Source organism: Kogia breviceps, chromosome 15, assembly GCF_026419965.1.
Source record: "Kogia breviceps isolate mKogBre1 chromosome 15, mKogBre1 haplotype 1, whole genome shotgun sequence".
NCBI classification, from domain to species: domain Eukaryota; kingdom Metazoa; phylum Chordata; class Mammalia; order Artiodactyla; family Physeteridae; genus Kogia; species Kogia breviceps.
This window is the reverse complement of record NC_081324.1, coordinates 55,032,504-55,049,697: the sequence shown is the minus strand read 5'-3', so window position 1 is coordinate 55,049,697 and position 17,194 is coordinate 55,032,504. Positions and strand designations below refer to the sequence as shown.

The following is a 17,194-nucleotide window of genomic DNA, read 5'->3' as shown; positions in this document are numbered from 1 at the left end:
TAGCATTCCCTGGTCACCATGCAATATAAATAGAAATTAATACAAGTTAGGGCAACAAAGCTCCTTTTATGTGGAAATTTCAACCCATTTTAAACAATTCTCTGAACAAAAAGAAACCACTAACTGAAAGTGTAGACGATGCAAACACAGCATCTAAGAACCTAGGGGACTTCCCTGCTGGTCCAGGGGCTAAGACTCCATGCTCCCAATGCAGGGGGCCTGGGTTCCATCCCTGGCCAGGGAACTACATCCCACATGCTGCAACGAAAGATCCCGCATGCTGCAACTAAGACCTCGCACAGTCAAATAAATAACCAAATTAAAAAAAAAAAAAAAAGAACCCGGGGAGGCCTTGCTTCAGCCAGTTCAGCTCCGAGGGCTCCTGCGCTCAGCCTCTCCCTCCTTCGTTCCCAACCTCGGAGGATCCAAGGTAGGAGGAAATCGCTGTGCTTGTCATCCACCATGGCTTTGGCATGTGCAATGCTGGCTTTGCTGGAGATAATGCCCCCAAGCTGTGTTCCCATCCATCCTCGGGCGCCTCAACACCAGGGTTTCATGGTGGGTGTGGGCCAGAAGGACAGCTACCTGGAGGACAGGACCCAAAGCAGGCACAGCATCCAGATCCTGAAGTACCTCGTAGAGCAGGGCATCATCACCGGCCAGGACGATGTGGGGAAGATCTGGCACCACCACAATTTCTACCAGGAGAATGTGTCTCTTATAGGAGCAGGAGCTTCAACCTTGCAGCTCGGGGCATGGGACACACACAGTCCTCAATGGGTGACTGGGAGGGACGGCAGGTGGAATAACGTTGGCTTCCACCCCTTGATTCCCGGTCCCATGGAGCCTTCCTACTGGCGACACGGCTCCACACAGAGCTCTCTGATTTAATAGGTATGTTGTATCTTTTTTTTTTTTTTTTTGGCTGTGCTCCATGGCTTGCGGGATCTTAGTTCCCCCACCAGGGATCAAACTTCAGCCACCGCAGTGGAAGGGCTGAGTCCTAACCACTGGACCACCAGGGAATTCCCATAAATATGTCATATCTTAAAGGATGGGGACCTATCCCTTCAGAGTGTTTCCTCTAAGCTTGCATCTCAGTTGTACATTTAGAAGAATAGTCCCCAGGATTGTCCAGTACAAGATAGACCATTGTGTCCCGTGGTCATAAGCTCAATCCTCTATTTCCTTCATTGATCAGATGCTAAGTGTATGGAACTCCATGCCTATGAGTCAAGCATTCCAAAAGCCCCAGATAGTGATGTGGTTGATGCTCCACAGGCAGGAAAGGCAAACTCTATTTTTTTAAAAAAATTAATTAATCTATTTACTTTTGGCTGCGTTCGGTCTTCATTGAGGTGAGCAGGGGCTACTCTTTGTTGAGGTGCCTGGGGTTCTCATTGCTGTGGCTTCTCTTGTTGCGGAACACAGTCTCTTGGCACACGGGCTTCAGTAGTAGCTCATGGGCTCTAGAGCACAGGCTCAGTAGTTGTGGTGCATGTGCTTACTTGCTCTACGGCATGTGGGATCTTCCTGGACCAGGGCTCAAACCCATGTCCCCTGCATTGGCAGGCAGATTCTTAACCACTGTGCCACCAGGGAAGTCCCAGGAAAGGGGAACTCTTACTCAGAGTAGGTGTTGATCCTGGTGAGGATGAAGTGCTGCCTTTCCAGGATGGACAGGGCTTCATGTGGTCAATTTGCCACCTAGTGGCCAGTTGGTCTCCTCCAAGGATAGTGCTGTATCAGGGGCTCAGCGTTGGTCTCTGTGGCTGAAAGGTGGACATTCACAGGCAGCAGTAACTAGATCAGTCTTGGTAAGTGGGAGTCTCTGCCACTGGACCTACACAGAACTTCCATCTCTGACAGCATGACCATTTCCCTCAGGTACCCATCACACCACTTCTGTTTAACAACTGGCCGAGTGATTTTGTCTGTGCCTATTCTTTGTGTGTGTGTGTGGTTTATTATTAATTTATTTTTATTGAAGCTTAACTGATTTACAGTATCTCAGGTGTACAGCAAAGTGATTCAATCATATATATAATATATATAAAAGAATCTGGGGAGAAGTCAAGATGGCAGTGCGGGAAGACCCGGAGTTAGTGTCTCCCTACAACTAGGGCACCTGCCAGCCGCTGTGGGGGACTGTAACCCCCAAGGAGATGGGAGGAACCCCAGAGTGAACCGGTAGGACGTAGGCGGACTGAGGGGGGAGGAGAAGTGGAGGCCAGACAAGATTGGTGCCCCTGAGGCCGGGGAGATCAGGAGGGGCAGGTGGGAGGGAGTCTCCGGGAAGAACGGGAGGGGAGCAGAGGGTGATCTGCTGGGGCCGGGAAGCCTGCTGAGCTCCCAAGATGGTTCCCCACCCCACCCCCATGGTGGTTATAGTTTATAATACTATATTGTATATTTGAAGGTTTCTAAGAGTAGATATTAAAAGTTCTCATCACAAGAAAAAAAAATTGTAACTACTTGTGGTGACAGATGTTAACTAGACTCGTGAAGGTCATTTTGCAATATATACAAATATCCAATCATTATGTTGTACAACTGAAACATCATATGTCAATAATATCTCTAAAAAAAAAAAATCACTCTTTGGCAACATAGTGATAATTCATTCAAGACACACAGGTGTTGAAACTAGTAGGTGAAAACTTGATGAAAAACATTATATTTGCATAGTCCTCCCCAGTTCCTTTTTTTTGGCTGTGCAGCACGTGGGATCCTAGTTCCCTGACCAGGGATCGAACCCATGCCCCCTGCATTGGAAGCACAGAGTCTCAACCACTGGACCGCCAAGGAAGTCCCATATCCTTAATTACAAAGGGGAAAAGAGTAATCTTGCGGACCACCCAAACCAAGTGATTAAAGTTAACATTAATGGAACCATAAATATCACATACCTTTTGATGCAATGTACTGAAAAGAATGTAACATCAGTTCTGTTGTGTCCGTCAAGGAATACGTATCTTATCTAATCATGAGAACACGTTAAGCAAAAATTGAAGGCCAGTCTATAAATCACTGGACACTTAAAAAATGTCTAGGTCATGAAAGTCAAAGACAGAATAAGGAACTCTATCAGTGTAAAAGAGATTAAATAGATTTGACAACTAAATGCAATGTGTGATTCTGAATTGGATCCTGGACCAGGAGAAAAAAAAATCCTAATAAAGGACATTATTGGGACAACTGGCAAAATATGAGTAAGTTCTGTAGATTAGGTAATAACATACCAATATTAATTTCCTGATTTTGAAATTGTCTTACGGTTATACGAGATTGTCATTGTTTTTAGGAAATATACACTGAAGTATTTATGTGTTAAGGGGTATCATGTCTGCAACTTTCAAGTGAGTCAAGATACAGAGCTAGGGCTTCCCTGGTGGCGCAGTGGTTGAGAATCCGCCTGCGATGCAGGGGACACGGGTTCGTGCCCAGGTCTGGGAAGATCCCACATGCCGCGGAGCGGCTGGGCCCGTGAGCCGTGGCCGCTGAGCCTGCGCATCCGGAGCCTGTGCTCTGCAACGGGAGAGACCACAACAGTGAGAAGCCTGCTTAGCACACACACACACACAAAAGATACAGAGCTAGCTAGCTAGCTAAATAAATAAAAAAATAGGGAGGCAGGGGGAGAGAATGATAAAAAAGTGTAGTAAAATATTAGCTAGGGGATTTGTGTGAAGGGGGTTATTTGTATTAGTCTTACAACTTTTTAAAAGTCAAATTATTTCAAAGTTAATAAAGAAAAGAGGGTTTCCCTGGTGGCGCAGTGGTTGGGAGTCCGCCTGCCGATGCGGGGGACGCGGGTTCGTGCCCCGGTCTGGGAGGATCCCACATGCCGTGGAGCGGCTGGGCCCGTGAGCCATGGCCGCTGAGCCTGCGCGTCCGGAGCCTGTGCTCCGCAACGGGAGGGACCACAACAGTGAGAGGCCCGCGTACCAAAAAAAAAAAAAAAAAAAAAAAAAATGATTAAAAAAGAAAAGAAAAATATTTCCATAGAGGAAAGGCTTAAAAGAGTAACATTGAAAACAAGGTAAAATAACAGAGATCAAAGCAATTCGGGAAATACTGAGTTAATTAAACACAGGATCAAACATACGATAAACAATAATAGGCAATTGATGCCCCTAAGTGGAACTGGAAACTATGACAACCCTACTGTTCTATGACAAAAAGTTGTAACTGGAAGAAGTTACATAAAGGCAGATTTTGGTCCAATATAAGACAGAACTTTCAGGTAAGCAGTGATGCTTTAGCCATCAAATGCTTCGAAGTAATGAGCCATTTGGAAGCAGTCCTATCACCGAAGTATTCAGAAGAGGGCCAGGTAACCATCTACAAAAATGCTGTGGGAAGTGTTCCTCATTGATTGGAAGGTTGAATTGCATGATATCTAAAGGTTTTTCTGACTCTAGGATTCTTGGAACTTGTAACTGGAACATCTATTGTACTTTAATGGTGTTAGTTCTGGAGATAAGTGTGTGCTTAGGAATTCAGAAGAAAGCGCGTAGAGTGAGGTAAAAAACGTGAAGTGAAAAGTGCAAGTACATTGATCACTTCTGTCTCCTGAGCACGTCCCAAGTTGTGCCCAAGGTTATCACTTTGGTTAAACTTAGTATAATTTTTCTGTCATTCCTAGAGTCACTATTAAATAGTATCACATTATGGATAATATTTAACTAGTGGTGACTTTTTCTTTTAAAGCAGTGAACCTCAAATTTTAACGTACATACAACTCAGGTAACTTTTTTTAACAGTAATTAAAAAAAATATTTTATTTTTGGCTGCATTGGGTCTTCGTTGCTGCGTGCGGGCTTTCTCTAGTTGCGGCGCGCCGGCTTTTCATTGCGGTGGCTTCTTTTGTTGCGAAGCACGGGCTCTAGGTGCACGGGCTTCAGTGGTTGCAGCACATGGGCTCAGTAGTTGTGGCTCACAGGCTCTAGAGATCAGGCTCAGTAGTTGTGGCACACGGGCTTAGCTGCTCCGTGGCATGTGGGACTTTCCCAGACCAGGGCTCAAACCCGTGTCCCCTGCATCGGCAGGCAGATTCTTAATCACTGTGCCACCAGGGAAGCCTCCGGAAAGCCCCCTCGGAGACCTTTTTAAATGCACATTTGGGCTTCCCTGGTGGCGCAGTGGTTAAGAATCCGCCTGTCGATGCAGGGGACGCAGGTTCGTGCCCCGGTCCGGGAGGATCCCACATGCCTCGGAGAGGCTGGGCCCGTGAACCATGGCTGCTGAGCCTGTGCGTCCGGAGCCTGTGCTCCGCAACGGGAGAGGCCACAACAGTGAGAGGTCCGCGTACCACACACACACACACACACACACACACACACACACAAAATGCACATTTGACTTCTGATTTTGATTTAGTAGTCAAAACTATAAGATTTCTAGAATAAAACATAGGTGTAAATAACAGTGATGCTGGCAAAGATTCCTTAAATACTACACAAAATGCAGAAAGTATTTTTTTAAAAAGTGATAAATTGGGTCTCATCAAAATTTAAAACTTTTGTTCTTCAAAAGACACTATTAAGAAAATGAGAAGGCAAATCACAGACTGGGAGGATATATATATATATATATATATATATATATATAAAACATATATGGTTAAAAAAAAGCACATGAAATGATGCTTAACATCTTTGGTCATTAGGGAAATGCAAATTAATATCACAGTAGATAGAACCACACACCCTTAGGATGGCTAAACTAAAACCATACAAGTGTGGTTAAGGACGTGAGCAACTCATAAGCTGCAGATAGGAACGTATGATACAACCACTTTAGGAAACATTTTCTAAGTTTAATGGAAGTTAAATATGCATCTACCATACATGAACTAGCCATTCTAGTCCTAGGTGTTTACCCAAGAGAAATGAAAAGGATATGTCCATGCAAACATCTGTAAATGAACGTTCATAATGACTTTATTTATAATAGCCCCAAACTGTAAACAACCCAAATGTCCATCAACAGGTACATGGATAAACAAACTCGATATATACACACAATGGAACACTACTCAGCAATGAAAAGGTATGAACTACTGATATACAGTGCAACATGGACCTCACAATTTTCTGAAAGAAGCCATACAAATGTACATACTATATGATTCTATTTATAGAAAATTCTAGAAAATGCAAACTAATCTATAGTAACATAGGGGAGATCAGTGCTTGCCTGGGGATGGGTGTCAGGCAGGTGTCAGGTAGGGGCAAGAGAAAGTATTGCAAAGGGCAATGAGGAAACTTTTAGAGGTGATAGATATATTCATTAGCTTGACTTTGATTTTATGGGAGTGTATATGTATGTCGGAACTTCATGAAAAGTTTAAATATGTACAGTCTATGTCAATACACTGTAAAAGGTGCAGATTCTGATTCAGTAGGTTTGGGGTGGGGCCAAAGGTCTGCATTTTTAACAAGCTCCAAGGGGATGCTGATGCTATTTCCAAACCATGTTCTGAGTGGCAAAGCTCTGAATCTTTGTCATGCATATATATTGCTTGAGTACACAATAGATTCATATAGCAGGTATCATACAGGATAGTGCAGACAGAATATTTCCAACATTGAAGAAAGTTCTATTGGATGTTGGAGTCAAGATTGTTGAATACGTTGGTAACCATTCATCTTGCCATACCTGTTAATTATCTCCCAGCAACGACCTGTCTTTGTTTCCACGCTGTCAGGCTGAATGCCCTCTCTTCATAAAATGTTGCTGGAATCCTGTTCTGTATATTGCTTACATTTCATTTCACCATGTTCTTCATTCTGACTTATATTAGAGTTGGAATAAAGTTAAAAGAATAGAAAATTCAACTGGAGGCAGATTTTAGTTCAATTTAAGGAGGAGCTTCCTAACAACTTAGACCTGTCTAAAAATCCCACTTTCTAACATGACTCCCTCACCATTCAGAACATTCATGTTTCAGGGCTCCTGTGGTACTCAGGATTGCACACAGGTTCAAGAAGCTCAGGGTGGCCTCTGCCACTAAGACGCATGACATGAGTAAATCAGAACTTCTCTAGGAATATACGTTCATCTCTAAAATGAAGGGGTTAAACAAGATTATTTCTTCTGATTCTCGCATTCCATATTCTTCTACTTACTTCAGAGTAAAGATGGCATGAAGCCAGAAAGAACTTTAGCTTCTTAGCTCTGGATAAGGAGTGGGTCTCTGTGTCCAAAGTGATTAGGAGAGTTTTTTAGTCAGTCAGTGCCAACCTTTGTATGGTTTATCCCAGGGATTGGCAAACTTTCTGTAAAGGGCCAGATAGTACACATTTTTGTCTTTTCAGGCCACATGATCTCTGGCACACATACTTAACTCTGCTCTTATAATGGGAAAGCAGTCATAGATGATATGTAAGCGAATGGGTGTGATTAGATTTGGCCCACAGTTAGTTTGTTGACTCCTGGTTTAATTCAAAATACCTATTTTTTTAACCATCTCGAGTTAGGCAGAGAGATCATGGGAAAAACACACCTTATTGATGTAAGTTTATTAACTCCAGGTACATCATATAATTGGCCTTTCATATCTAAAGATAACAATCTAACCAGTTATCATAATTTCAGGTTATACATACCTTAAGTTAATGAACTAATTTATAAAAGATATAAAAATATTTCATGGACTTGGGAAGATGTGGTCATGAGACTTCATTGTAAGGAGGGATATAGGATATGCTAGAGATTTTTCAAACCTACAAAGGACATTTCAAAATTTCCACTGTTAATAAAGTTCTCGCTTAATCAACATTTTATCTTCATTCATCAGAAGCCTTAAGTAGAGCAGCTTTCTTCTTATACTTGTCTCCAATCTCTCTAATATTGTCCAAGAGATCTTCAGACGTGTATTCTTCATACTCTCTATCAGCTTTAGCAATCTGCTCCTCAAGATGTTTCTAGTGGAAACAATTGTTAATGTAAAAACATTAATTTCTTTTAAAGTGTTTTAATTGTGAAATCTACAAATAAGAGCATAACATTTGTAAGAACATGAATAAAAAGAATACTCTTGCATCCACCTAGCAGGCTCCTTTTGTGCCCTTTCCTAATCTTATACCCTCTTTTCTCCCAGACACAACCATTCTCCTGAAAGGTACTTTTCTTTATACTTTTACTACACACACACAGATTAAATATATAAACGATATACTAGTTTAGTGGTACCTGGTTTTAACCTTCATGTTTATTGAACGATATTAAATGTAATGTGCTATGACTTGGTTTTTTTTCCACACAGAATTTTGAGATTCATTCATGTTAATGCATATAGCTATAGTTTATTCATATACTGCTATATAACATTCTGTTGAATGAATATACCAACATTTACTTATCCATTTTACTGTTAATGAATTTTTGTTTGTTCCCAGGTGTGGTAGGCTGACTCCTCAAAGGTGTCCATGTCCTGATCACCAGAACCTGTGAATATGCTATCTTACGTGGTAAATGGAACTTTGAAGATGTGACTGAGTAAAGGATTTTGAGAAAAGGAGATTATTCTGCATTATCCTGGTGGGTCCAATGTACAACGGTCTTTGTAAGAGGGATCGACAGTGTGGGAGGCAGAGAGAGAAGACATAAGGACAAAAGAGAGCTCAGAAAGGACAGACGATGCTGTGCTGCTGGCTTTGAAGATGGAGGAAGAGGCTGCAACCCAAGGATTGCAGGTGACCTCTGGAAGGTGGAAAAGGCAAGGAACTGGATTCCTCCCTAGACCCTCTATAAGGAGTGCAGCCTGGAGGGACCACTTTAGACTTCTGACCTCCAGAAATGTAATCACTCAAATCATTTTCTGGTCTGTGGTTCAGATGAACAATACTTGTTAAAAAAGGATGCATGAAAGGTTACAGAGTCACTAAGTGGTTGAACTAGGAAGAAGTGGGTAGAACCTAGGTTTTCTGATGTAGTATTTATTCCAGGATGCTTTTCTTAGTTCTTACCACTAAGCAGAGAAAAGTACTGGCAAGCAAGCAGCAGTTCATGTCATTCAGGAGAGATGAGGGAATATAAGATCAAATGTTCTGTTTTCAAATAAATGCAAGCCTATTAATGTGATATTATGAGCTTTTTTTCTCCTTAAACAATTCACAACTGGGAATATATTATCTCCTAATAAATTACCAAGGAATTTTAGATTTAGCAATTTATTTTATTTTATTATTATTATTATTTTTGTGGTACGCAGGCCTCTCACTGTTGTGGCCTCTCCTGTTGCGGAGCACAGGCTCCGGACGCGCAGGCCCAGCGTCCATGGCTCACGGGCCTAGCAGCTCCACGGCACGTGGGATCTTCCCGGACCGGGGCATGAACCCGTGTCCCCTGCATCGGCAGGTAGACACTCAACCACTGCACCACCAGGGATAGAAATTTATTTTAGTTTTTGGGCTCTGTACAGCAGGTTGGAGGAATAGTTTTATTGTTAAACTTTCAAGGTATATGAAAGGTGGAGCTAAGGTAAACTTCATGTTTCTGAAATACTTTTTTCTGTGTTTATATGAAATTAACAGACAGGAATGTTAAAAAGAAACAACCGGGACTTCCCTGGTGGTGCAGTGGTTAAGAATCCGCCTGCCAATGCAGGGGACACAGGTTCATTCCCTGGTCTGGGAAGATCCCACATGTTGCGTAGCAACTAAGCCTGTGTGCCATGAATACTGAGCCTGTGCTCCGTAACAAGAGAAGCCACTGCAACAAGAAGCCCGCACACTGCAATGAAGAGTAGCCCCTGCTCGCTGCAACTAGAGAAAGCCTGCACAGCAACGAAGACCCAACACAGCCAAAAATAAATAAATCAATAAATAAAAAGTCCATAAATATATTTAAAAAACTTATAAAAAAACAAACAACAGGCTCTAAATGGAGTCCCTTGAGCTAAGCCTATGTCACTAAAAGGGACTTAATACCTAACCTAATTGCAGTTTCAACCTTCCCCAGGAACATAATCTTTACTGGTCCGTTTGGAATTTCCTGGTCAGCATCAGTGAGGTAATCTGCCTAATAAAAACCTTGTATTCCATAAAGGGAGGTGACCTTGCCACCTTGCCTGAAATAATCCTTTTTAAATTTATGACTTCTTTGTCCCCCACCAACCCCTACCCTGCCTTTAAAAACCTTTTCTTTTCTGTAGCTCCTTGGAGCTCTTTTCTATTTGCTAGATAGGATGCTGCCCTAAACATGAATCACTGAACAAAGCCAATTTGATCCTCGGATTTACTCAGTTGAATTTTTCTAAGAGTTTTGGTTGCAGCAACGGGATCCGAAGTGAACTTCTGATAGGGTCTCAGGGACAATGAGAAATGCAGGTGTGGTACCCGTGAAGCCTTTGGTTCACACTGTCTTTCTCACCGTTTCTGAGGGCCGTGGGTAAGTTCCTCTCAGTTCTGAACTCTGCTCTATTTGTGTCAAGGCTCCAGATATAATTGGCTTTCCACACGTTTCCTATTTGACTGGAAACTCCAGCCCTTGATTTTGCCCCAAGAATCTATTCACATGGGAACTATTAGTGGCAGTTCCAAGTTCCCATTTATGTGGAGCCCCTGTCTGCAATCCCATTTGTTGAGGTTTGCTGGCTCAATCCTTTTCCCACCTCCCAGGTGACACACTGGAAACTGTTAGTGTTACCAGCTGGAGTAGGACATGGTCCAACTTAGGAAGCAACTGGTTCTGGAATCGGACTGGGTCTGATTGTCTGATTTAGGTGGACTGGGTCCAGCGTGAGGCCTCAGATGAATACAATTTTGTTTTAAGCAAAGGCTATTACTTACAATGGTGATCTTGGAAGAACTGCCCCCCCCCCAAAAAAAAACCCCTACAAAAACAAATAAGAATCCCAAACAAAATACCCCTCAAAACTTAAACTAACAAATAAAAAACCAAATAAACAGAAATAAAAATAAAATCCTTAAAATCAAAAGAGTTAAGTACACTACCTTCAGGCATACCTGCTTATGGTCTCAGAAGCTATAAATATCTACAAAGATGGCCAAAATTTTACTGAAGACAACCTGGAATTTTGTGTCTTGAGGACTTGGCTTGGTAACCATCAGATTGCAAGCCCCAAAATATGGCCTGCCCGACAGAAATGTGGGCTGAACTGCATTTGTGGCCAGGGTCCTACCAAACTGCCACCAGACCTTGAGGAAAGTACACTGGCCACCATGAGGAAAGTTCCAATTAGATAGATAATTTAAGAAGTGCACTTAAAAAGTACGCAAAAGCCTCTAAAAAGCTTCAAAATCGCAAAATAGTTCATTGAAAGATTTGTTACAAAAGGCTAATGAAAAAGACATAAGAGGCACCTAAAACAAAAGACTAGAAGACTGACATAACTCCTGCTGCTGCCCTTTATCCTCCTTTACTTGAGTATTCATTTAGTAATCCTCTCTCTTTCTACTCTGAAGACTTATAAAACCATAAACAAAAGTCGCCAAGTGAATGGCCCTACAGATGCAACCACGTCTGTCTTCAAGAGAGGGCCCCCATATGGGCCCCTCCCAGAGCTGACAGAAGTCAGGGATTTTCTGGTAAACTGCTACATTATTTCCTTGAACAGCCAAGGGAAATGAAAATACTTTAAAACCCTACTCCGAGTCTGCAGATGAGATCCTGGGGAAATCGGCAGAAGCTTCCTAAGGGTAAGAATTCTTACTATAGTCAGATCTCCTGGACCTCTGTCTGTAGTACCCAGTAGAGGGAGAAATATAAAATATCTTTTGCACCTTTTTGGGGGATGCCTCTTAATTACAAAATTAATATACAGAAATCTATTGCATTTCTATACACTAATAATGAACTATCACAAAGAGAAATTTGGCAAACAATCCCATTTACCATTGCATTAAAAAGAATAAAATAGTTAGGGATAAGCCTACCTAAGGAGGTAAAAGACCTATACTCAGAAAACTATTAGACACTGATGAAAGAAACTGAAGATGACACAAATAGTTGGAAAGATATACCATTTTCTTGGATTAGAAGAATATTGTTAAAATGACCATATTACTCAAGGCAATCTACAGATTCAGTGCAATCCCTATCAGACTATCAATTGCGTTTTTCACAGACCTAGAACAAATAATTTAAAAATTTGTATAGAAACACAAAAGACCTCAAATAGCCAAAAAAAATCTTGAGAAAGAACAGAGCTGTATTATGTTCCCTGACATCAGATTACACTACAAAGATACAGTAATCAAAACAGTATGGTACTAGCACAAGAACAGACACATAGCTCAATGGAACAGATAGAGAGCCCAGAAATAAACCCATGTACTTATGGTCAATTAATCTATGACAAAGGAAGTAAGAATATAGACTGGAGAAAAGATGGTCTCTTCATTAAGTGGTGCTGGGAAAACTGGGCAGCTACATGTAAAAGAATGATATTAGAACATTTTAATACCATATATTCAATACAAAAATAAACTCAAAATGGGATTAAAGACCTAAATGGATGACTGGAAACCATAAAACTCCTAGAAGAAAACATAACCAGTACACTCTTTGACATTGGTCTTAGTAATATTTTTTTGGATCTGTCTTCTCAGGCAAGGAAAACAAAAGCAAAAATAAACAAATGGGGCCCAATTAAACTTAAAAGATTTTGCACAGCAAAGGAAACCATTAACAAAACAAAAAGACAACCTACTGAATGGGAGAAAATATTTCCAAATGATATGGCCAATAAGGGGTTAATACCCAACACAGATAAACAGCTCATACAACTAACTCAACATTCAAAAACAAAAAAACCCCAAAAACCCTGATTTAAAAATGCGCAGAAGACTGGGATAGACAGAAGTCCAAAGAAGACATGCAGATGGCCAACAGGCACATGAAAAGATCCTCAACATCGCTAATTATCAGATAAATGCAAATCGAAACCAGAATGAGATATCATCTCACACCTGTCAGAATGGCTATCATCAAAAAGACCACAAATGACAAATGTTGGTGAGGATGTGGAGAAAAGAGAAACCTTGAACACCGCTGGTGAGAATGAAAATTGGTACAGCTACTGTGGAAACAGTATGGAGGTTCCTCAAAAAACTAAAAATAAAACTACCCTGCAATGCAGCAATTCCATTACTGGGTATATATGTGAAGAAAACAAAAACACTGATTTGAAAAGATACACGCAACCCAATTTTTGTAGCAGCATTATCTAAAATAGTCAAGATATGGACACAACCTAGGTGTTCATCAACATATGAATGGATAAAAAAGATATTTACACACACACACACACACACACACACACACACACACACACCAGAATACTACTCACTCATAAAAAGAAATGAAATTTTGCCATTTGCAACAACATGGATGGACTTGGATGGTATTATGCTTAGTGAAATGTCAGACAGAAAAAGACAAATACTATATGATATCACTTATATGTGGAACCTAAAAAATAAAACAAACTGGTGAATCTAACAAAAAAAAGAAACAGACTTACAGATATAGAGAACAAACTACTGGTTACCAGTGGGGAGAGGGACAAGATGGGGTAGGGGATTTAGAGGTACATACTACTATATATAAATTAAATAAGCTGCAAGGATATATTATACAGTACAGGGAATACTGCCAATATTTTATAATAACTATAAGTGAAGTACAACCTTTAAAAATTGTGAATCACTATGTTGTACACCTGAAACATATAATAAATCAACTATATCTCAATTGAAAAAAAAAGAAAAACCTTGTTAAAGAATTTATCGGTGGATCCTTTGATGTCATTTAAGTTGCAACCCAATTCCTTGAGGAATTTGAGAGCAACTGTCCTAATCATACAAATCTTTGCAAAAGTAGAAATGCAGCTCTAGGGGCAGTTCAAAGTTCACCTGTTCCTTTTTACCAATCCCCTAACCTCCCCTATTTATCTTCAAAGGCTTGTTAGTTGCATTCTTTCCTTGTGCCTTTGAGATGTAAATGTTAAAATACAAAGTTCAGGGAGGTAATTTTTTTTTTTTTTTTGCGGTGCACGGGCTTCTCATTGCTGTGGCCTCTCCCGTTGTGGAGCACAGGCCCCGGATGTGCAGGCTCAGTGGCCATGGCTCACAGGCCCAGCCGCTCCATGGCATCTGGGATCCTCCTGGACCAGGGCACAAACCCGTGTCCCCTGCATCGGCAGGCGGACTCTCAACCACTGTGCCACCAGGGAAGCCCGGTAATTCTTTTTTAATTAAAAAAAAAAAAAATTTTCTTTGGCCATGCTGAGCAGCATGCAGGATTTTAGTTCCCGCACCAGGGATCGAACCCATGTCCCTGCAGTGGAAGCTCGAGGTCTTAACCACTGGACCACCAGGGAAGTCCCCTCTAATGACGTTTTTGGATGAACTTTTAAAATAGTTCCCCAAATCTTTTTGGTAACCTGAAATTTTAAAATTTTGTTAAGTTAAATGATGAATTAAGTTGAACTTATTGAATATCCAGATCATTTCCAAATAGGATAAAATACTGGAAAATTAATTACTGAACATAGATTTATCTACTGTTGGCTTCATTTTGTAAGCAGATAAAGTAGGGGGTCCCCAGAGAAAGAAAATCAGGCATGGCTTTCTTGACATAAGAGAAACCATTTCTGGCTGAAGTCATTTTGTGATCGAAGCCTGGCCACAATGCTTGCCCTTGACCAGGTCTCAGTAATTAATGATCTTAAGGGAACAAAAGAATGCAGAAACAAATTGTTATCAGACAAGAGAAATAACAATAGCAAAGGTATTTTATCTGTTGCAAAGACTTCCAGTTCTGTTTCATTGTGGAACATTGGCCTGAAGTGCTCAACCTCCAGATCAACTGGAACCTAAGGGACAATGATGTTGACCTTTTCTGACACTTGTGGCTTGAAGCAAGTAAAGCCTGGACTCTGTGGACTGCCCAAGCCCCTTCATGAATATGTACGTACCCTTAGCTTAAAACTTCCCCAATTTTGCTGTTTGGGGAGACACTGCTTTGGGAAAGATCACTGGTGTTCTCCTTACTTGTTGCAAGTAATCATAAATCCTTCCTTCCCCCAGTCTTGGGCTTGGTTTTGTCTTCTGGCTCAACACCCACCAACAGGCAAACCCAATTTTGAGGTAACACTTTAACAGAAAAACTAAAGATATTTGGGTCTATTGGTAAACATGTCCAGTGCCACACATAGAGAAATTTACTATGAGAAAATATGCATTTTTAGAAATTATAAAAAGCATTTATAAATTTTCCAAGCCACAGAATACCAGTGTGAGTCCACAACTGCTTACTTCTTAGTTTCCACCAGCAGTTAAGGTTTTTAAGGGTTAAAAATTCTAATATATATGTAATTAAAGTTACTAGAAATAAAAAGATAGATGTAGAAGGTTTATAGAAAAGGAATCTCATGAAAGGAATTTATGCATGATCAAACTGGGAAAGACTGATTGAATTTATTATAAGGATTTAAAAAATAAGCTTTAAAATCAGTGGTGTACTTATGTAAAATTAAAACTTAAATTTCTGGGGCTTCCCTGGTGGTGCAGTGGTTAAGAGTCTGCCTGACAATGCAGGGGACATGGGTTCAAGCCCTGGTCCAGGAAGATCCCACATGCCGTGGAGCAACTAAGTCCATGTGCCACAACTACTGAGCCTGTGTGCCACAACTACTTAAGCCCATGTGCCTAGAGCCTGTGCTCTGCAACAAGAGAAGTCACTGCGATGAGAAGCCCATGCACCACAACGAAGAGTAGCCCCCGCTCACTGCAACCAGAGAAAGCCCGTGCGCAGCAGCGAAGACCCAACGTAGCCAAAAATAAAATAAATAAAATTAAACAAAACAAAACAAAACAAAACCCCTTAAATTTCTTTCATCTGTTAAAAGAACAAAAATTTCTTGGACTATTGGTCTGCTTCTAGTAAGTGATTCAAAGGTTTTTCTTGATCTTTTAAGCAATCTGCCAAGAAAAGAAAGATTTTGTGTCTTGTCAAAATAATTTTCTGTGTTTCATGTTTTTTAAATCAGTTCTTTGATTACTTAAGAAAACTGAGTCTTCCTTATAAAACAGCTATGGTTTTGTTTGTTTGTTTGTTTTGGCAACTATTTAACTTTCTGCATTTGTCTTCTAAGACTCTGTCACTATGGTTAGATAAATAACTTAAGTATTGTTTCACAGTGACCTGTCTGACAAAGTATTTTAAAACCTTTTGATAAGGAAATTTCCTTGTCAATTCCATTATAATAAACTCTTATTAAATCTTTAACAATGGGCATTTAAAAAACGTCTCTGTCATTTCAGACAGTTATTGTTTTCCTCAGATGCTTTTGTAAAAGTGTTCCTACAAAAGTGCTTCATCTTCAAGAAGATTCATGGAAAGGACTTTTGAGAAGTACAGGTTTCTGATAACTTTGAAGATCATAAAAATGAACTGTGTAAGAATTTCCAGAATTAATGGAAATACAAGATTTAAGCAGAACAAGAATTAATGACACAGGACTGAATGAACTGAGGAGGATGATTAAAATTTTTATGACTTTTTGTTTTAAAACATTGCTGGTTTCTTAATTTTTTTTTCCAGATTTAAAGAAACCTTTTCTCTTAAGCCATTTATGACTTACAGCAATTGTTAAAGTATACCTTTGTAAACTAAGATGAAACATTTACTTTTTCTCCCTACCTGAACACTCCAGAATTCAGAAACTCTTAAATATTCTTTTCATGGGAATGTAATTATTTGCATAAGGTCAATATGAATCTGTTCTTCTTGTAACAGGATACGACTAGAAACATTGGCTATGTTACCAAGGCTTTAACTGGATTTGTCTTATTTGACAGAGATGTACATAGACTCAGATGGGATGAGACAGTTTTAAGGAATTAAGTTTGACTTTATGGAGCCAATAAAGCCCCTTGAAAACTTGACCTGGTACGTTGCTTACAAGGTTCCAGCAAAGCAGTCTTAAAAAGAACTTACATGGTCAATCACTATTCTTGCTGTGCTTCTGTAAATAACCAAGCCAAATTTAATGCAGACAAATTAGTTTTACTGTGATTACCCATGGAAAAAATAAACAGGGATAATTGTAGAGAGAAAAGTTATGCCTGCACCTTTGTGGATATTAGATTCCAGTCCTGTTAATTGTCTTTGAGGTTTTGTCACATATCTGTAAATTGGACTGGATCCTAAATTCTTC

The 17,194-nt window shown here is 40.4% G+C and overlaps 1 protein-coding gene across 1 annotated transcript in view; it reads right to left on the bottom strand.

The window, feature by feature from the left end:
* Nucleotides 1-5,922: 5,922 nt before the first annotated feature.
* Nucleotides 5,923-17,194, bottom strand: part of NDC80 (NDC80 kinetochore complex component) — a 63,033-nt gene continuing 51,761 nt past the window's right edge. The window contains exon 17 of the mRNA XM_059039428.2: nucleotides 5,923-7,931. Coding sequence (XP_058895411.1) covers nucleotides 7,794-7,931 — 138 coding nt within the window. The 3' untranslated portion in view covers nucleotides 5,923-7,793. The remainder of the gene's footprint in view (nucleotides 7,932-17,194) is intronic.